This window comes from Gadus chalcogrammus, chromosome 6 (assembly GCF_026213295.1).
Source record: "Gadus chalcogrammus isolate NIFS_2021 chromosome 6, NIFS_Gcha_1.0, whole genome shotgun sequence".
Taxonomy (NCBI): domain Eukaryota; kingdom Metazoa; phylum Chordata; class Actinopteri; order Gadiformes; family Gadidae; genus Gadus; species Gadus chalcogrammus.
This window is the reverse complement of record NC_079417.1, coordinates 11,710,742-11,731,800: the sequence shown is the minus strand read 5'-3', so window position 1 is coordinate 11,731,800 and position 21,059 is coordinate 11,710,742. Positions and strand designations below refer to the sequence as shown.

General features: G+C 46.9%; 2 protein-coding genes across 2 annotated transcripts in view; one reads left to right on the top strand and one right to left on the bottom strand.

Annotated features, from left to right (window-relative positions):
• The first annotated feature begins 535 nt into the window (after positions 1 to 535).
• On the top strand, positions 536 to 14,313 carry si:dkey-96l17.6 (uncharacterized). The gene is made up of 11 exons (XM_056592987.1): positions 536 to 599; positions 1,246 to 1,374; positions 2,354 to 2,551; positions 8,867 to 9,059; positions 9,371 to 9,551; positions 11,203 to 11,443; positions 12,057 to 12,217; positions 12,606 to 12,710; positions 12,862 to 12,959; positions 13,363 to 13,441; positions 14,105 to 14,313. Exons 2-11 carry the CDS (start codon positions 1,272 to 1,274, stop codon positions 14,153 to 14,155), a joined length of 1,410 nt encoding a protein of 469 aa, XP_056448962.1. The 5' UTR covers positions 536 to 599; positions 1,246 to 1,271; the 3' UTR covers positions 14,156 to 14,313.
• A 2,537-nt stretch (positions 14,314 to 16,850) lies between these two features.
• The window catches only part of LOC130384313 (cytochrome P450 1A1), a 4,323-nt gene continuing 114 nt past the window's right edge, over positions 16,851 to 21,059 (bottom strand). The window contains exons 1-7 of the mRNA XM_056592437.1: positions 20,898 to 21,059; positions 19,666 to 20,277; positions 18,879 to 19,002; positions 18,688 to 18,777; positions 17,408 to 17,531; positions 17,221 to 17,307; positions 16,851 to 17,133 (exon numbers count right to left, since the gene is read on the bottom strand). The exon at positions 20,898 to 21,059 is cut by the window's right edge and continues 114 nt beyond it. Of these exons, the coding sequence (XP_056448412.1) occupies positions 16,851 to 17,133; positions 17,221 to 17,307; positions 17,408 to 17,531; positions 18,688 to 18,777; positions 18,879 to 19,002; positions 19,666 to 20,277; positions 20,898 to 21,059 (1,482 nt within the window). The remainder of the gene's footprint in view (positions 17,134 to 17,220; positions 17,308 to 17,407; positions 17,532 to 18,687; positions 18,778 to 18,878; positions 19,003 to 19,665; positions 20,278 to 20,897) is intronic.

Here is a 21,059-nt window from a genome sequence, read left to right as displayed (position 1 = left end):
CAAATGAACACACATGCCAATCACATTCCCACAAACACACACAGACACACAATATGCAGGGGAAACCTGAGACCTCAAGCATTTCTTTATGTGTTTGTTTTTTGTGTGTGTGTGTGTGTGTGTGTGTGTGTGTGTGTGTGTGTGTGTGTGTGTTTGTGTTTGTCATGTGTATGTGTTAGTGTGTTAGTGTGTGTGTGTGTGTGTGTGTTTGTGTTTGTCATGTGTATGTGTTAGTGTGTTAGTGTGTGTGTGTGTGTGTGTGTGTGTGTGTGTGTGTGTGTGTGTGTGTGTGTGTGTGTGTGTGTGTGTGTGTGTGTGTGTGTGTGTGTGTGTGTGCGTGCATGAGTGCGGGCGTGCGTGTGAGTGCATGTGTCCGCGTATGTGTGCGTGTGTGCGTTTGTGTGTGTGACCCAGAATCCCTGATGAAACCTCATCTCCCAGCAGGGGTTAATATTTAAAGAGTGTTGAGAGTTTGGTTGCTGGTCGGCCGAGCCTTGACCAACTCTCCCAGCTCGGTCCCTAAACCCCAGCTGGGGACAACAACAGGTACATCAACGGCCGGGGACAACAACGGCTCTCAGAACCATTCGGAAACACAGGTAAGGTCCAGAAATTTGATATTCAGATATTTGATGTCATCAATCCTGTCCTAAAGGGATGTGATTAGTTTAGTCATGATTTCTCGCGCTTTTCCTTTGTTTACTCTTCTGGGTGTGTATTCATCAATTTATGAGATATTTCTTATCACCGTAAGGGACTCATTTCAGGGTACAAAGGCCAGTGGGCATGATGTGTGGTTCCAACTGACAAATAAACACATTCCCTCTGCGTTATCAGGGACCTGCTTCAAGGGTCAAGTTATAATGAGTAGTTGTGAGTCAGTTGAAGTTGGAGTGAGATTGAATCGATAGTTATTTGGCTTGGTTTTGATTTGAATGGAATGCCTTTCTAAAGGGTTCAGAACAGACACTGTGTTGAATTATCGCTATCTTCTGTAACCAATTGTTTTTTTTAAAATGCGCAAATGCTCATAGTTAGCTTGGAGTCAAATGTGGGTTCCGTTCCATGAGCGGAATGCTAGGCCAGCTTTCTTCAACATCTGAAACTTGTTTTGCTTAACGTAGACACAAAGTAGAAACAAAACAAACAATTTGATCGAGAAATAATTCAATATATGTATCAATAAATATATAGATTTAATATTAATTAATTAATTAATTTTAGCACGGATGTTACCTTTCATAGCGTCCATAAAGAGACACGCACTCAGCATGTACGGGAACTCTCCTGGACAAGAGAGCGGCTCCCTGGCACTCACCTTCCTGGGGAAGAAGGTGGGAAGACACCATGCAGTTGCTCCTGCAGGCCAACAGCGTGAGTACACACACACACACACACACACACACACACACACACACACACACACACACACACACACACACACACACACACACACACACACACACACACACACACACACACATATAAACTTTCATGCGCACCCTCACACACACAGACACATATACACCCTCTCACACACTCAAACGCATCCACACACACACATACACACCTACATGCACACACACCACACACACACAGACACAAACACATACACTCTCACGCACTCTGATGCACTCACACAAACACACAGACACACACACATGCATACCCTCTCACAAACTCGCATGCACCCACACACAAACACACACACAAAGACTGATAAATGTCATTAAACATTGTGCCGCAGTAGATAAACATTGTGTTCAATAGTTTAATGTAAAAGTACAATAAAATGTTGGTTCTTTTGACCTTGGAGAAAGGGTCGGGTGGAGAGTTTAAATATTTCAGATGTTGGGCTCCAGAGTCGACTGCAGACAGTAGAGCAGACAATTCATCTTAAGATAGCAGAGCATAGTGTTCTCGATTTGATCTTACCTGAGTCTCTGGAGGCCAGCCAGGCCTATCGGAACCAGATGTCAACGCTGGACGTGAACAAGTGGCGAACAGACTACTGTGGGTATACTGATGTCTACTGGTTACGTAGTGAAGTACATTTCTGTGCATGTTTCCATCGGTGGGAAAATTGGCTGCTTATTTGGGTTAGGGTTAGGGTTAGGGTTAGGGTTAGGGTTAGGGTTAGGCTTTGTGGTGCAACTTACATTTACATTGACATTACATTACATAATAAATAGAGACATAGTATGAGTGAGTGACCTTGTGAAAACACAAAATGTTGTTTATTTTGTTTTGTCCGAACAAAATCCCTTCTCCTTGATTTGTCTCCGACACCTGGAAGGAAACATAAACCGATGTTCTTATTTACCTTATTTACCCTGTCCTGATTTGTGCGCAGGCGCCTGGGAGACGACCAACAAGTCGTCAGATGTCGAGGAGTCCACCGTCTCTTCAAGGGTGGTGCACGCTCCGGTGGCGGCGGCCATCTTGGAGGACCTACCTGGCAGCGTGCCAGACCTTAGAGAGGATTCCCGGCGCCTGGCAGCCTGTCCGGTTTACAGCACACACATCCACCAGAACCCAGATAACACTGCAGGTCAGCCACACACACACGCACACGCACACACGCGCACACATCCACCAGAACCCAGATAACACCGCAGGTCAGCCACACACACACGCACACATCCACCAGAACCCAGATAACACTGCAGGTCAGCCACACACACACACGCCCACGCACACGCACACATACACATACACACATTAATATTAGTAGATGCAAACCAAGGGAATAACTCGTCAATGGGATGGATAGATGCAATACAAAAAATGACACCCAAACAACTATTTCCATCTAAGGTGTGCTTAAAGTGTTGATGAGCTCATGTATCTACCCTTGCCTTACCCTGTTACCGTTAGAGAAAACCTAATTATTTCCCACAGATTATCTCCAGTCATGATGTCATTCTCTTTTTCCAAACACAGGTGTTTCTAGGAGTAACACGCCCCGCCCACATTCCACACATGGAAGGGTGGGGTTGGGGATGTTGTAATAGCATCAGGGTAAAACTGAGTGTGTCTTTTAGAAGCAAAACCAATGTAACCGTCCAAATCAGTTTAAGCAGGTATAATTAGCATATTATGAAAATGATGGTCCACACTTGTTCCTAGATTAGGATGCTGAAGTTAGCAATGTTTTGGCCTTTCTGTGTGTTGTTCTCTGTCAGTGCTATTCCATGCAGCAACACCCCTACTGTGCAGTACCCTGCATGGTATCCATGTTTTCTGTTCTTAATCAAAATAAAAGCTTAAAATCCATTTTAAACTGCATGAAAAGTTTGCTCACTGGAATTATTGTGCTTTATTTTTTTGGCTTTATGTAATAAACTGTATATATATGTGTTAAAAAACAATAAAACAATTCTAAATATCCATTTAAACCAGTGTGCTTAATTTTCTATGCATTATATTTATATAACCTCAATAATAGATTGGAGCCATTATAGAGAAGCTAAAGAAATTAACTACAGCAGCTCAGCTATAACTGGACTGTATTTTGTATAAACAGCTGATGTCAATGTTTGATTTAATGGTGGAGTCGCAAACAGGACGATAGCATATCAAACAGAAAAGTCAAATACAAGTCAAATAGATCACAGAAACTCTCTTAGAAATATCCACACGTTTATACAAGCTCTATTTACAGTATAATCCAAATACAAATAAGGACATTAATGCTGTCGTCTCAATACGTGGACTAAATTTAAATGTTTTACATTTCATTAAACTAAATATAGTTTTAACGATCAAAACCCTTCTCCTGGCCATTGCATCCCTAGTGTACTGTGTGTTGTATTGATTCATATTACAGTCATGTTGGCTGTATTGTCTCTAGTAGCTGCTCAGCACAAGGCCTAGTGTACTACGTGATGTATTGATTCATATTACAGTCATGTTTTCTGTATTGTCTCTAGTAGCTGCTCAGCACAAGGCCTAGTGTACTGTGTGTTGTATTGATTCATATTACAGTCATGTATGCTGTATTGTCTCTAGTCGCTGCTCAGCACAAGGCCTCCTGGATGCAGAGGTGGACCTCGTTCCGCAGTTGGATCTCAGCCGGTCACAGGAAACAGGAAAACGATCAAGGTACGCAACATTAATTCAATGTGCTTTTGGCAGATTGCTGCATTATTTTTGTGTTTCTGTTTAAGGGTGCAACAAGTTTCCTTCCCAGTGTTAAAGGTTATTATGCAATATCCTGCTTGGGCATGTTTCATTATGCATGGTATTATAACCAATGGAAAATTGGAGAATCAATCAATTTTTCTATTCAGTATTTACACTAATAGGTCAATCTTTCTCAGCCTTAGAATGACAAAATCTCAAAAGTCGCTGTCCTATTTACAAATCAGTCAGAGACCATACACGCAATACTTTACTCTTCATAATTAAGTTCCAACAGTTTTGTTGAAACTGGTGAATATTCTTTTTATGGTTGTCAACTATGGTTTTCCATGAAGCTATTATGAAGCCGTCTATGGCGTTATTTTGCATCACTCCTCATAAGCCTGATTAAATCCACCATGCTCCTCCCCAGGCGTTGAGGAAGAGGACTCAGAGGACGTGAGGATCTACATCCCTTATGAGTCTGCTGAGCTGTGCATCACTCAGGTGACCGCGTTGCTCCACGCCTTGCCCAGAGCACAAACCTGAGATACGAAGGGAGTCATGTTGAATTAAACTGTCTCCACCCAATATTGTTGTGACTTGTAAGAATGACTAATTTCATTTATAGTTATTATGATGTTTCAATTCATCCGTTGAGCTTCGGGGTACCCAAAGAGTAGACTGAGGGGGATACACCTGTTTATGTATTAGATATGAAAATATGTTTCATAGAAATGTTTTTCATCCAGCATTCTAGACCATCTTGTCACAACAAAACTTAGCTTGTGTCCTGGAGGGGCATGACGTTCAGGGCAGGCACAAGACAATGAAGGGATTATGTTGTGCTCTCTGGCTCTCTCACATGGTCGGCATGATAAGACCCCCGGCCTAGAAGGTATCTCACCCTGCAACACCCTGGGCATTGTTGGCATAAACGCCACTGAGAAGTGTTTGTGTGTATGTGTGGGTGCTTGTAAACATGTACAAGTTTATGTATGTGCATGTATTTGTGTGTGTGTGTGTGTGTGTGTGTGTGTGTGTGTGTGTGTGTGTGTGTGTGTGTGTGTGTGTGTGTGTGTGTGTGTGTGTGTGTGTGTGTGTGTGTGTGTGTTTGTGTGTGTGTGTGTGTGTTAAAACAGATAGCCGAAGACATGGAGGCCATGAAGAACAGACACTTTGAAATGGTCAAAGAGCTGGAGGTGAACTTTCAGATCGCGGCTCGAGAAACCCAGGTGAGCTGCTATGTGTTTGTGTGTGTGTGTGTGTGTGTGTGTGTGTGTGTGTGTGTGTGTGTGTGTGTGTGTGTGTGTGTGTGTGTGTGTGTGTGTGTGTGTGTGTGTGTGTGTGTGTGTGTGTGTGTGTGTGCGTTTGCATGCTTCTGTGTGTGCGTGTGTGTGTGTGTTTGTGTGTGTCTGTGTGTGAGCATGCTTGTGCATGCGCATGTATGTGAGTGATTGCTCCATCTGGCATGTTTTTGTTTGAAGAACAACCCTAGAATGTGTGTGGGCACATAGCTGTGTGTGCACAGGGCCCTGTGTCACTCCACACCTGAAGGACGTAACAGTGGGGGTGGTGGTGGGGGGGGGGGGTGCTTGTTCCCTCACCTGAACCTCCGTCGTCTGGTGTGCGTTCAGGAACGCGAGGTGCTGAAGGTCCGGGCCCACTACCAGAACAAGATGAACGCCCTGAAGACGATGCTTGCTCTCTATCAGGGGAAGGTGGAGCAGAAGGACAAAGAGTGGCACCAGAAAGTCCAGGTACACCGCAAACCAACACATCCCTGCACTCATCGCCACTCTGCCACCATGCTTGCATCGTCACTATGGTTACGCCCTCTCCTCCAAACCATGGCACAGACGCCATCACTATCTGGCTTTAGAGCATCATTCACACATCATTCAGCATCATCACCTGAAGTCACAGTGACTGTAACCATGAACTCACTCAACCGGTGTGCTAGACCGTACTGTTATCCTGACTATTGTTCATGTGTTGTTTTATGGCTTTTGCTTCAACTTGCATTCTTGGTGACGTACACTTGGTGTGTCACACAATCATCCAAGCTGAACCGGACATGGAAGCCCACTGACTTTTACCGTAGCTGATGCTGCCACCGTACGGCCTTCGGGCAAAGGTTTAAAAATATTGACCGGGCGATAGAGCATGATGGTTTCCTCTTCCAATCCCTTTGCCCTAATTTAACCCAATCACTGATCTCTACAGGCCCTGACAGCCCTGAGGGAGCAACTGCTCGAGGAGCAGGGAGTAGAGAGAAGGAGGTGCAAGGAGGAGGCGCAGCAATGGCACAGGGAGAAGGTTGGAGCGGCCATATGTGTGGAGAAACAAACACACAAAGACAGATGGACGGACGTACAGACAGCCAGACAGACAGACACAGAAACACACGCACGACCGCACGCACACACACATAAACGACTTCCCTGTTCCCTTGACGCTGTCACCCCCTTGTGGCCTCATTACATACACACAAAAAAAAACATACACACAGTTCCTCTGAGACTGCTTATCTGCTCTCTGACCCTTATCACCTTCATTATATCATCTTCACCATCATCATCATCATCCTCACCACCATCATCATCATCAAATCTCAATCATCATCACCAAATATTCCCCAATTTTATTTTTTTCAGAGCAAAATGCTTGAGCTGTTCTCCAGCCGCCTGGACCTCCTCAACAGTCACCAGGCCTCTAGTGAGCCTCCGATAGTATACAGTGTGTCTTCACGTGGTGCCTTTGAGTTGTGCGTTAATACGTCTGAAACCTGTTACGATGCTGACCTCCAGCCCTCCAGGAGCTACAGATGGCCAGACAGGAGGTCGGGAAGGTCCAAGAGATGTTGATCGCCGCACAGGAGCAACGACAGGAAGCCGCCGAGGAAGGTGACTCCCCCGAGAACAATGAGGAGTCTGAAAACCCTGCGGTGGGTATGGCCTCCGTTTCTTGTCTGAATATATTGTAAGTTGTAACACTGTATTACACAACGTTTCCGTAGGAAATCAGAAACTATATATTAACGTGACATTAAAACACAAAGGAAATATCTTGTATTCTCAAAGTATTCGTAAAATATTCTGCAGGCCTGCAGTGAGCAAGAGCCGCCACTAGAGGGGGCAAACGCCCGCCTGGAAGAGCTGAAGGAGAGCCTGTACCAGAGGGAGCGTGAAATCACGGAGCTACTGGGGGAAGAGGGGAGCCCCATCCCTCCGCCACCCTGCGCTACTCTTCTCCCCGTTCTCATCCAGAAGGTTTCATCCAGCAACTCTAATATTACAATTCTTGACATTCATATTGCCAAATTCATCCAAATGGGAATGTGTCTGGCATTCAGATACTCACACATTGATAAACACACAGAAAGGTGACAGTTGTACCCTTATGTGTTTCCCAGGCCCATGCGATCTGTCTAACCGTCCCTGAGGCCAGAACCCATCTACAGCAGATGATTGAGGAGAATCAGGCTTCTTTGCTTCAAGCCAGAGACAAACTGGAGCAATTCAAGAAGACCAGAGAGGACCAAATACCCACCGAAGAAGAGACCGCCGACCCAACTGAGTCAGACACTAACGTCATTGTCTTTATTGTATTGTACTTGATTGCCCCACAGAAACCTGATTGGAAGAATCCAGAGTCAGTGCGGATTGCAACGATTGAATGAAGACCCAAGAGATAAACAGTTTATAGACGGGTTACTTGCAACAGTGCTGTGTGTCATATGAAAACAGAGAGGCTGATCCTGTGTTGTTGTTTATTCCTCCCTGCCAGGCTGTCTGCGTTGGAGGAGTCAGTGGTCGAGGGGGAGGTCATTCAGATGGCTCTCAACTACATTAGAACTGGAGGCATCCCTGTTAAGCGGGGTCAGTAAACACAATTTCTAATTTTTACAGGGTTGTATATTGTTTTGACTCAACAGAATGTATCGCTTGGATCGTGTATATTTCGGAACGAAAGATCGAAGGCATCTTAAGCGTTGTGTGATGTGTGTTGACTGGTTGCTCTGACCAAGTGGAACCCTCCCCCTCTCCCTTGTTCCTAGAATGCGATGCAGTGGAGCCGAAGGCGGAGGGAGTGAAGACTGTTGGCCAGCAGCTCCTGGGTCTACAGGACCAGGTGAGTCTACCTGACACCTCCCACCTGTCAATAACCAGATAGATGTTCATCTGTTTTATACTAAAGGTAGTCTCAAAGTATTTGGTATTTTATAGATAGAGTCAGCAAAATATTGGACGGTTGGTAAGTAGCAAGTTTTACTAGCAAGGAGCTACTAGTTGAAATGCACACACACACACACACACACACACACACACACACACACACACACACACACACACACACACACACACACACACACACACACACACACACACACACACACACACACACACACACACACACACCGACGAGTCTCTGTTCTTTATCCCTCCTGTGTCTTTAGTTGAAGCAGGTGAAAGAGGAGAACAAGAAGGTGATAGAGAACTACACAACTGAGAGAACCCTCCGGAAGAAGTTCTACAACATGGTGGAGGACATGAAAGGTCGACAGAGAGAGAGAGAGAGAGAGAGAGAGAGAGAGAGAGAGAGAGAGAGAGAGAGAGAGAGAGAGAGAGAGAGAGAGAGAGAGAGAGAGAGAGAGAGAGAGAGAGACCCATCCTGGTCAGTTAACCCTGGCTGCGCTGGGGGTCACACATGTGCTGACCTGTCACCTCTCTCCCCCCGACAGGTAAGATCCGGGTGTTCTGTCGGATCCGGCCCGTGAACCGGGCCGAGGCGGCTCAGGGGGGGGTCGTCGTGGTGGAGAAGCTGGACGATTACTCGGTTGCCGTGGAGACCCCCCGTGGACTGAGGGAGTTCCAGTTCGACCGGGTGTTCAGCACTGAAAGCTCCCAGGAGGAGCTGTTCCAGGACACCCACAGGTGGGGGCTCCCCCCTCTACATCCTCTAGTGAGAGGGGGGGGGGGGGGGCAACTAAGGTAGCAGCTGATTGAAGTAATTAATGTGCCAAAGAAGGCTTGAAAACCTTTAATGACAGCAATTTCTGGGAGTCTTGTTCTCGTTTATTGTGTTCTTCTGAATCAACCGATCCAGCACAGCTGATTGAGAATCCATTCCTTAATCCATGTCTCTTCATATCTACCGTAGACAGTCCCTCAGCGGTATAGTCGTCTGACTGACAGGTACCTAAAGGGAATCGACTCTGTGTGTGTCTATCCACTGTCTCCTGCAGAATGATCCAGTCGGCCATCGATGGCTTCAACGTGTGCATCTTTGCGTACGGCCAGACGGGCTCAGGCAAGACCTTCACCATGGTCGGAGACAAGGAGTACCGGAGCCCGGGCATCATGCCCCGCGCCTTCACCGCCATGTTCGACATCATCAAGGACAACAGCACCCGGTTCGACTGCAAGGTGACACCAGGGCACACACAGAGTCTGATTGGATTAAAGCATTGGTTCTCAAAGTGCGGCCCGCGGGCCAATGGCGGCCCGCGGAATCATTCCTGGCGGCCCGCAATGACATACATAATTATGTAAGTTATAAAAAAGAAAAAAAGAAAAAAACGTTTTTATTTTTATTATTAAATCAATATTAATTTAAATAAATATAAAGAGAAAATTCGACTCTCTCTAGCTTTCAATTAAATCCTTTTACATTTGTTAGTTTTAATCCGACTGTACATTATTTTGAAAGGGTGAACCTCAGTTTCGTGATTTAGACCTCACTTGACCTCACTCCCGGAGGTCCACGGTGCAATGTTTTTTTTGACCACTGGGATGCTAACGGCGTTTCCCACCATTTTCTTTTTTCCTTTGGCGGCCCTCAGTCAAATTTTGGGTTCCTAAATTGGCCCTCAGTTGTCAAAACTTTGAGAACCCCTGGATTAAAGGATATAAAGGACAAGGCATCTTAGGCTTGAAGTGCAGAATCAAAACCATGAAAGAGTTATTAAGAATTTGAAGGATATCTATCTGTATTTCTTTTGGCATCCCATCATAACTTCATAGCTCTTCTTAACTTCTCTTATGGCTTGGCATCTCCCCTCCACGCCACCAATAAGATCAAAAGGGTGGAGACCACACATTAAACTAAACATAGAAGATATCGGTCCATCTATTTCATGTTTCCTTCAAGTTAGCTATGAAAAGGGTAAAATTACATTCTGACATGTTATTGACATCTTATTCTCAAATCTCTTCTGTGTCTTTCCTGTTCTCCCATCTCTACTATGTCTCTTATTCTCCACGCTCTACTTTCTCTCTTATTCTCCAACCTCTACTGTGTCTCTTCTTTTCTCAAATCTCTACATTCTCTTTCTGACCTTTCACTTTATACTCTGTCTCTTATTCTCCAACCTCTACTGTGTCTCTTCTTTTCTCAAATCTCTACGTTCTCTTTCTGACCTTTCACTTTATACTCTGTCTCTTATTCTCCAATCTCTACTGTGTCTTTCTCTCTTATTCTCCAATTCCTACTGTCTCTCTCTTATTCTCTAATCTCTCATGTGTCTCTGCTGGTCTCTAATCTCTCCTGTGTCTCTCCTGTGTCTCTCCTGGTCTCTAATCTCTCCTGTCTCTCTCCTGGTCTCTAATCTCTCCGGTGTCTCCCCTGTGTCTCTCCTGTTCTCTAATCTCCCCTGTGTCTCTCCTGTTCTCTAATCTCTCCTGTGTCTCTCCTGTTCTAATCACTCCTGGTCTCTAATCTCCCCTGTGTCTCCCCTGTGTCTCTCCTGGTCTCTAATCTCCCCTGTGTCTCCCCTGTGTCTCTCCTGGTCTCTAATCTATCCAGTGTCTCCCCTGTGTCTCTCCTGGTCTCTAATCTCTCCAGTGTCTCCCCTGTGTCTCTCCTGGTCTCTAATCTATCCAGTGTCTCCCCTGTGTCTCTCCTGGTCTCTAATCTCTCCAGTGTCTCCCCTGTGTCTCTCCTGGTCTCTTATCTCTCCAGTGTCTCTCCTGTTCTCTAATCTCTCCTGTTCTCTAATCTCTCCTGGTTTCTAATCTCTCCTGGTCTCTCCGGTCCTCCACTGCACTGCCTCTGGACGGTGGGCTGCTCCACGCCCAGGTCTCAGCCTACATGCTGGAGCTGTACAACGACCAGCTCCAGGACCTGCTGGTGGGCCAGGCGGGGGAGGGGCCGGCCACGCAGGCCCCGCCCCACGCCCCGCCCCGCCGGGTGGAGATCAAGAGGAACAGGAAGGGCGTGGTGTTCGCCCAGGGAGCGGAGACCAAGCAGGCCACCAGCGCCCCGGAGCTCCTCGCTCTGTTCCAGCAGGCCTGCGCCAACCGGCACATCTCCTCCACCAGTGAGTCACAAGGCCACTAGGGACTGGTTTGAATTTGCATTTACATGCAGGGTATTTAGCAGACGCTTTTACCCTGCTTTTACCCAAAGCAACTTACAATCAATGATAAGTATTTGTCAGAAGAAAGGGAAACAATATATTGTCCTTCTGTGGTTTGGAGTCATGGAGTCGTTGTTAAGGGTTGTTCACTGGGATGATGAGGCCGTGGTTAGCCCAAGTTGCTACTGGGCTTGGGACTTGGGAGATTGTACCATGGTTCACTAATTGTGTGGTACTGTAGCTACTAAGATAGGGTCACTGCTAGCTGGTCTAATACATTGATCCCATGTAACCGGGACAGTTGTCTGACTCGTGAAAAGCAGATGGACATTTCCTCTTATTTTAGTTGCTAAGATGTCAGGAAGACTTATTGACAGACCATATGTTGTTGAAAACAAGAAGATGGCTAGTAAATATGTCTGTCAAAATGTCTCCATTAGATATCCAACCACATGCTCTATCAAGGCAATGTTCTGCTGTTCATAAGGTCTCATTCATACAAAAACTTGCTAACGGTATCTGACTGCAAACGCTGGTCAGAATGGCACTGTTTGTCCGTTTGCCTTTCCCGTAGAGATGAACTCAGAGAGCTCCCGCTCCCACCTCATCATGGGCATCATGGTGGAGAGTAGGAATCTGACCAACGGCAGCGTGAGCTGTGGGAAGCTGAGTCTGGTCGACTTGGCAGGCAGTGAGAGAGCGGCAAAGACCGGCGCCAAAGACCACCAGCTCAAGGTGGATGGGCCTGGCAAATGTTTGATTTTATTTATCTAGGCCATCAATGTCAAAGTCTCTCTATTCTTCACTCTCTTTTTATCACTTCCCTTCTGCTCTCTTCTACTCTCCTTTCTTCTTCTCTCCTCTATTCTCTTCTATTCTCTCTCCTCCTCCTCCTCCTCCTCCTCCTCCTCCTCCTCCTCCTCTCCTCTCCTCTCCTTTCATCCCATCATCCCTCCTCTCTTCTCCTCTCCCTTTCTCTCCTCTCCTCTCTTCTCCTCTCAATTCCTCTTCATTCTTCTCCTCTCCTTCCTTCTCTTTCTCCTCTCCTCTGGTCACCTCTCTTCTCCTCTCCTCCCTCCTTCTCTCCCCTCCTCCCCCTCTCCTCTCCTCTGCTCTTCTACAGGAAGCTAACTCCATCAACAAGTCGCTGAGTGCCCTGGGTGATGTGATATCAGCCCTGTCCTCTGAACTGCCTCATGTTCCCTACAGGAACAGCAAACTCACTCAGGTTCCACTCTGTCCATACAACAACCACGACAAACACACCACCATCATTACAGCACAGCCAGCAGCTTGTGAGCCATGTCAGCCCAAGGCATGCCCTTGTGTATTTATGCCCCTGTTCACTGCTGTTTGTTGTGGGTTGTTCTGTCTCGAAGGTGATGCAGGATTCCTTGGGTGGCAACGCCAAAACCCTGATGATCGTCAACATCTCTCCCTCGCAGTATAACATGGACGAGACCCTCACCTCCCTAATGTGAGTCCAGGTAGAAAAGGATGAAGGATATTCAATGAGAGAGAGAGAGAGAGAGAGAGAGAGAGAGAGAGAGAGAGAGAGAGAGAGAGAGAGAGAGAGAGAGAGAGAAACATGGCAGAGTGTGATTAAGAGAGAGAGAAAGAGAGATGGCAGAGTGTTAGAGAGAGAGAGAGAGAGAGAGAGAGAGAGAGAGAGAGAGAGAGAGAGAGAGAGAGAGAGAGAGAGAGAGAAACATGGCAGAGTGTGCAAAAGGGAGAGAGAGAGAGAGATGGCCGAGTGTTAGACAGTGTGAGGGAGTTTGAGAAAAGTATATGAAAGAGAGAGAGGTCCTTCTTACGAACGTTTTCTGCAAAGGCAAACACTTTGAATGTGGACCCTTCTGAAAGTATCCAACTCCCAACAGCTATGCCACGCGAGTCAAGGCGATCACCAACCACGCTCAGAGAAACCTGGAAAGCAAGGAAATCGCAGCTCTCAAAGAGGTGAGGTTCAGTACACACACGGCTGGAGGCTTACGGACCGAACCCTGGCGAAGGAGGCCTCTGGGTGTCAGGAACGAGTCAACACTCAGGCCCCGTTCACACAAAGCCGAAACGGGCAAAACCGTTACGGTTTCGATCTATCCGGTTTCGAAGTATCTCCGTAAAGACGAAGCCAAGCGAAACCGGGTAGATCTGTAGAAACGCTGTAGTACACATTCCAGGCCCATAAGGGGCGCTTCTTCTTGTACAGAAATCCAGAAGAAATTAAATAAGAAGAAGAGGCGAGCATGCGCATAAGGGCTGCCATTGGCTAGGAGGTCGAGGGGTGGGGCGATGACGTCATGGTTTGCGGTTTCAGTCGGTTTCAGGCGTACACACGAATCCAAAACGAAACCGGGTAGATTTGAAACCACCTCTGAGGGTGGTTTCAGAAGTTTGCGGTTTCGGTCAGCAGATTCGCCGGCTTCGTGTGTACGGAAGGCCGAACCGTACAAGACCTTTGCGGTTTCGCCATGAAATCGGCTTTGCGTGAACGGGGCCTCAGTTAATACAGAAGCCACCTTTTACCACGTTGGATAACATCACAAAACTGATGAAACACCAAATAAATACAGAGCAGGAGGTCACAGCAGGTGTGAAAGGTTGTTCCCCTCCTCTTAACAGGTGATCTTGAAACTGAAATCTGGACAGACGGTCGAGGAAGAGGAAGTCTGAACTCTTCCAAAGCAATTTTAATTGTGTTGTTCTGTGACCATTCTTCTATCATATTTGGCTTTAACTTTTGATTCTGAATGTGTTTATTTGTATTTTTTATATTTATTCATGGAAGTCAATGGACTATTATCTGACTGTACTGTACTAATGACTGTAACAATACCTAATGCTCCATAAAGGACTTCTTAGCCTATATGAACACTTCATCATAGTACTTCAATCGCATAAACTGTACATACTGCATACTCTTGTTCTCGTTCAATGGTTATTATTTTGTCCATTTCTGCAATTAATGCAATATTAACGTCACGGCTAGTTACTTCGGGAGGTCACTCCAGTACAGAACAAACCGTACAGAAGTGATTGTGACGAAGAAGTGTTTGTTAGGGGGTCGTTCTGGGTCCCAGACTGGGTGGAACCGAGAGTGGGCAATTAAGGGCATCGCGTGTTGTATATCAATGGGTGCTTCTCGGTCCAAGTTCTGGACTTCCCCCTCGATCTGGGGCCCCCTGTAGGCCAGGCTGAGTAATTACAAGGTCAGTTGGTCTGGTGAATGATACTTCTATTGGCGCCCGTTGAATTAGACGAAGTCTCTTTGGGAACACAATGGTGTGTGTGGGATGGAAACAGCTCTGTACATCTTGTACACTCACTGTCAAACACGCAAGTGGTCCCGGCGTGCTGGTGGGTGCTAGAGCTGGACAATGGCTGGCATGGGGACGTGTGTGTGCGTGTGTGTCTGTGTGTGTGTGCGCGTGTGTGTTTATGTGTTTGTGTCTGTGCATGTGTTTGTGTGTGTGTGTGTGTGTGTGTGTGTGTGTGTGTGTGTGTGTGTGTGTGTGTGTGTGTGTGTGTGTGTGTGTGTATGGGTGTGTGTGCGTGTGCGTGTGTGTTGTTAGATGTGTATGTGTGTGTGTGTCTGGATGTGAATCTGAATGTAAAGTTGGCATAGCTGTTGTACACTCAAATTGTGTGTCGTTCCAAACCAAATCCAACTAGAACTGCAAGCAGTTATGCAGGGGTCCAAGAAATGTGCATTTCGCCGGCACAACGCGACAAGAAATGTGCGTTTCGCCGGCACAACGCGAAGCATGTGTTCAAAACGCTACCCTGAACCTGTGGTTCGGAGTAGCGAGAAGTCAGTGTAGCGTTTTCGCGGCGAAATTTTGTAGAAGATATACAATTTCCTCGTTTATGGCGCCCCCTAATGGCGAAATTTTCCGAAATTTTTATCGTACGACATTGAGGTTAGCACCAACATGTGTATACAATTTGGACTTGTTCCGATGTCTAATTTTGGATTTTTTTGGATTTTGGATTTTCCACGTCTAATTTAGCTCATAAACCAATATTCAAAACGCTACCGTTTCGTCGTCGAAGGTCGGATCAAAAAACTGTCCGACGATTCCTTTGCGTGTGCGTCTGAAGCTGTCGTGTGCAAAGTTTGGTGTCGATTGGTCAAGAAATGTGGGAGGAGTCGCGAAAAAACAGTTTAGCGGTTTTCGCGATTTTGCGAAAAAAAATTATAGACGCAAATGGGCGTGGCCTAGGCCAAAAGATGCAGCAGACTCCAGTGCATCTGTGTGTACAAGTTTTTGGACTCTGGGAGGTTCGGTGTGGGAGTTATAGCCCCAAACGCATCTTTCCTTGGTATAGCGCCACCTAGTGGCCGGCGTGTCTGGATTTGGTTATCTGAGTAGCGGTGCCGTACCTGGATCTAGTCATGCAATTGGTGTGTCGGCACCATTTACGGTTTGGGCTGTGGTACCACTTCTAGGGGGAGGTAGTATAAAAAGAAAAATCCTTACAAAAACAATAGGGTTCCAACCTGTTGGCTTGGACCCCTAATTACCAAAAGGTATTGGTTCATTCCTATCCCGGGGGGATAGGACATCACACTGTGAGGGGAGTCCTATCCTCCCCTCACAGTGCGATGAACAAGACCTCCATCTTCCACGATTTAACCAGCGCTGCGTTTTCATTGGTCGGTGCCCAGTCCTATCAGCAGCTCCCAGCTGATATTAAACCGCGCAATACCGCGCTCATTAAGCCAAATTAGCGCTGTGACTCCTCGCTTTGCGTGCAGCGTTTCATTGGCCGTTCCACATCAGAGGCGACCCAGCGCACGGCCCCAGTGATTTGTTATTCTTTAATAACCTCTGTGGTTTAAATCATACTATGAGCTCCATGGAGCAGCGCTAACAGTGGGACAAAGGCGGCCGCGCAGCCTACAGACCGGCCAGCCCCTCACGGATGAGGGCCCCATTAGGGGCGATGGCGGTGGGTGTCCTCCGGGGATTTGGTAAACCCACACACACACACACACACTGACACGCACAAAACTCATAATCACACACACACAAACCACGTACCTGTACGGTGATCCTCAGATTATACCTATGTATATTTATATATTTATACTTATGAATGAATTGACCACACACAAACAAGCAAATTAAACCTCCTTTATTCTGAACGGCAATGATAGCCTACTGCACATCAAGTGTTTGACAAAAAATTAGAAAATATAAATATATTGCAAATTATATTGAGCATCTGTTTTAGTACAGGTTAAATGTCGCAGATTTCGTCAGCCGCTGTGTTTGAATATCTAAACAAGGCCAGAAGATGTGAGTAATGTAGCTACAGAGGGCCGTCCTATGAAACACGCAACATGATTGGTCTTCCTGGAGTTCTAGAACCTTGAGGAGATGCTAATGAGGTATGGGCGTGGCTTCATGGTCAGACCGAACTCGGCGCTGAGATCCAGCTCCTGGCCGGGGACCTTTTGGAGCCGCAGGTCGCGGAGCAGCGTCGTGAGGAACACAAACATCTCCAGGCGGGCGAATCCGTCTCCAAGGCAACGCCTCTTCCCCATGCCGAAGATGAGGACCTTCTCGGTCAGCTCCTTGTCGAGGCGCCCGGAAGGATCCATGAAGCGTTCGGGCCGAAACACGTCTGGATCGCCCCAAAGATCTCTGGAGACCGGGACGTGAAGGATGTGGAGAGCGTTAGAGCGAACGAAAATTCAGTCCAAATGAGGTTAAAGGGATACTCCGACGTACTTATCATGGTTGACTTGGTGCTGGTTGATGAAGACACACGTGTCTTTGGGGATGAAGTATCCGTTCAACGTGATGTTTGTAGTCGTGCTGCAAACACATACAAGACTGACTCCATTTGAATCCCATTTCGAATATCACCATCACTTTAAAGATGGACTTTCCTACTTGAGACAACAGGTGAACTCACCAGTGAGGGATGGTGAGGGGCACGTAAGAGGCGTGGCGAAACACTTCGTACAGGAAGGCTTCGGTGAAGGGCATCTTCGGCTTATCTGCAAACCTGGGAACTCTGGCCGAGCCAATGTGTTCATCTAAGAGAGACACGGAGGCATGCAGGGTTTTAGTGGCAATGAAATCCCAGCACCACCTCAGAATTTCAAACACCCTAACCCCTTAAAATCGATTTTCGGAAGACTCAGTTGTTGTACAACACTTGACTCAGTTGTTGTACAACACTTGACTCAGTTGTTGTACAACACTTGACTCAGTTGTTGTAAAACACTTTTTAATCAAGTCATCGTTTAGTTATTAATTTGATTATTTTGCTTTATAGTTAATTTCTGACTCATTATTTCTTATTCACACAGCTATGATTTGGGCTCTTGTCTGTGAAACAGCAAACGTGACAGAGGGAGAGAAAAGAAGCATTGTGAACCCTTCTGAACCCAGAGCCCTGGGTTCAAAAGGGTTGACAACACTTTTTGTTGAGCACAAAGTGATTTCTCAGCAAACCCAATCACTATTCAGGGATGCTGTGATGTGAACGCGACTCCTGATGCACACTTCTGAGAGCGCTTGCCACGTGAATGGAGGATGTTAAACCATGTGTGTGTGCATTGGTGGTTGCGTGTTACCGCCTTTGTGTCGGCCCAGAACAGCTCTCTCTTTCTTCACCTCTTTCACACTCCCGTTCTCATTCTGCCTCATCCTGTCTCCTTTTACTGCGGCTCTCTTCCTTGCTCTCTCTCGCCTGGTTTGTGTCTAACGGGCTTGAGAACAAGTCTGTGCTTACAGCAGAAGGCATCGTAGGCTTGCATCTATGCAAGCACTTACGTATAAAGTGGCGCACAAAAGCAGGGGAAATGTGTGGAAGTGTTGGAAAAAGGATGTGTGTGTGTGTGTGTGTGTGTGTGTGTGTGTGTGTGTGTGTGTGTGTGTGTGTGTGTGTGTGTGTGTGTGTGTGTGTGTGTGTGTGTGTGTGTGTGTGTGTGTGTGTGTGTGTTGGTGTGTGTGTGTCTGTGTGTGGTGTGTGGTGTGTCTGTGTCTGTGTGTGTGTGTGTCAAAGAGTATTTATATACTGCTTTAAATTCTCCACATCTTTTTCATGTTAAAATTCCTGACCAAAAACTATTGCTCTCTTAATTTTCTTAAGTATTACATGTGGCAATCATAAAAGATGCATTACTCATTAGCCGGCATGTAAAAGAAGATTTGTGTCACTGAATAATCAAGGTTTATAATCAGTACCTATCTCCTGGTGTATTCGGGCCTGGGTGTCTGGGAACTTGATCAGGTACAGGAGACTCCACTGTAGACCAGCTATGATGGTGTCAAATCCTTACAAAGAAAAGCCAACATTTAAATAGAGGAGAGCAATTATCATCCACATTTACACAAGTCTTCTTGAGCATGACTTGGCTATCACCAAGGTTACGGACCTGCTCCGAAGATGTCTATGACGGTGTGAATGATCTGGGTGTTGGAGAGCATGGATCCATGCTGGTCCTCTCCTCTCTCCTCACACTGGGCGATCAGGGCGTCGGTGATGTCGCGGATCGAGTTCTGGACTCAGAGGCGGAAATCAATAGCACACACACAGCACACAGGTAAACACAGGTAAACACATTTCTACAAGCAGAATCGCTGTTGTCACTGTTTACAGAATGTATTTTAAACATATTTGTTACTTGTTCTTTTGTACTTTTTTCAGAGCAATGTGTGATACTAACGTTGGAGTTTACCGTTTCAGAAGTCCAAACTCAAGTGCTTTCCGCTGGTCAAAAAATTTGCCTGCAGTAATGCCTGCTAAGTTACGCGTGTCTTCCACTTGACTGCTAATTTCAAATTAGCGTGCGTGCAAACATTTTAGCCTCTCCGCGCAGGAACAAAGGTCCTTCTTTGGCTTTGACCACACAGCAAAAACTGCATGTGTGGACACTGATTAATTAAAAAGTTGTCAGCAAATGAGTGGACATTAGAAGAAACAAAAAAAACAGAGATCACATCAACTAGGCTTAATTTCATAAGAAGTTTGAAAAGTATTCATTACATATAAATACAAATCAATACATATTCACTGGGATACATTTTCTTCATAGTTATTTCTAATATTTGTATTTGTATCATTACATATTATGTAATGATGCATGTATTTCTAGTTTGTAGTCGGCTCTCCTACTGTGAATGTGACCAGTACAAGGCTCTCTATTCACGTCTCCTCCACACCTTATCGAAGGAGGCCACGTGCTCCTGGATGTTCCTCTCCATGAAGCCGTTCAGCCTGCGGATGTGCTCGACCATCCTCCTCAGCGACGGACTCGGGAAGTACCGGAACACCGGGAAGAAGTCGGCCAGGTTCCCGGCGGCAAAGATCCTCAGCACCTCGTTGTTGACGCGCACCACGCTGAGGAACTCCTCGTCCTCGTGGTCGTAGCGCTTCCCGAAGCACAGCGCGCACACCACGTTGGCCACGGAGGTGACCAGGGGCCGCGCCGGGTCCAGCACCTGGCCCCCGGGGCCCCCAGAGGCGGCCCGCGCCCGCATGGCGTCCACCAGGCCACCCGCCTCCGCGCACACGTGCTCCTCCAGGAGGCAGGAGGCCTCGGACCCCCGGGGCTCGGCCCGGGAGAGGGTCCGCAGGGCGTGCTTGCAGAGCTTCTTGTGCAGCGTCCAGGCCGGGCCGTACTCCTCGCTGAAGGTCATGCTGTTCCCGTCGGCCACGGCTGAGAAGGTGAAGAGGTCGGGCCGGCCGGCGAAGGCCTGGCCCTGCCGCACCAGGGCCTGCCTGATGGTGGTGTAGCCGCTGAGCACCACCACCGTCAGGGAGCCCAGACGCACCTGGAGCAGGAGGCCAGCGGGGGGTCAATGACCCCTATGGGGGTCCGCAGGGTAAATGTCCCCAAAGTTTGCTACCAAAGTTCTCTTTCTTCTAAAAATGTGAAGATGTACTTTATAATGATGCATTCAATGCTAAGACTTTGTGCCACTTTTACACATGGCGCAATAGACCGCACTACACATTAGTATTGGCCCAGTTTAATAAGCAACACAATGTTATACGATGTGCAAAAGGGGGTTCCTCCACTGAGTCACCATCAGCATAAGAGGTCCTCGCCCTGAAAAGCGTTTACATCCCCTGCTCTAGAAGAACACGGTGTTGTTCTACCATGAGGATTTCATTTGATTTGATTTGATTTATTTGGAATAAAAGACAGATCCAAGGGATATAAGAAAAACATGACAAAGTGCAAGCACTTATTGCCATCATGGTCCCTGATGTTACAAGACAGGACATACATCCACATAAAACAAAACATTAAACATCATAAAAAATAGAATATGAGAGGCTAAACATATAAAATAATCTTCCCTAACCCTTACTTTCTGTGTTAAAGTGCAAAGTGCATACATAGACAAACACCAACAACACAGCTCACATGGAGCATCTCCAGGATCACCTGGAACACGTCTCCGTACTGCAGCCGGAGGCGGGTGAGGGACAGGTGGGTCTGGCTCCCCATCTGCAGCAGGTTGCCCACCAGGGGCCAGGGCGTGGGGCCCGGAGGTGGCGGGGCGCGGGGCCGCTCCGGCTGGGGCCGGGGCCGGTGGTGAGGAGCCCT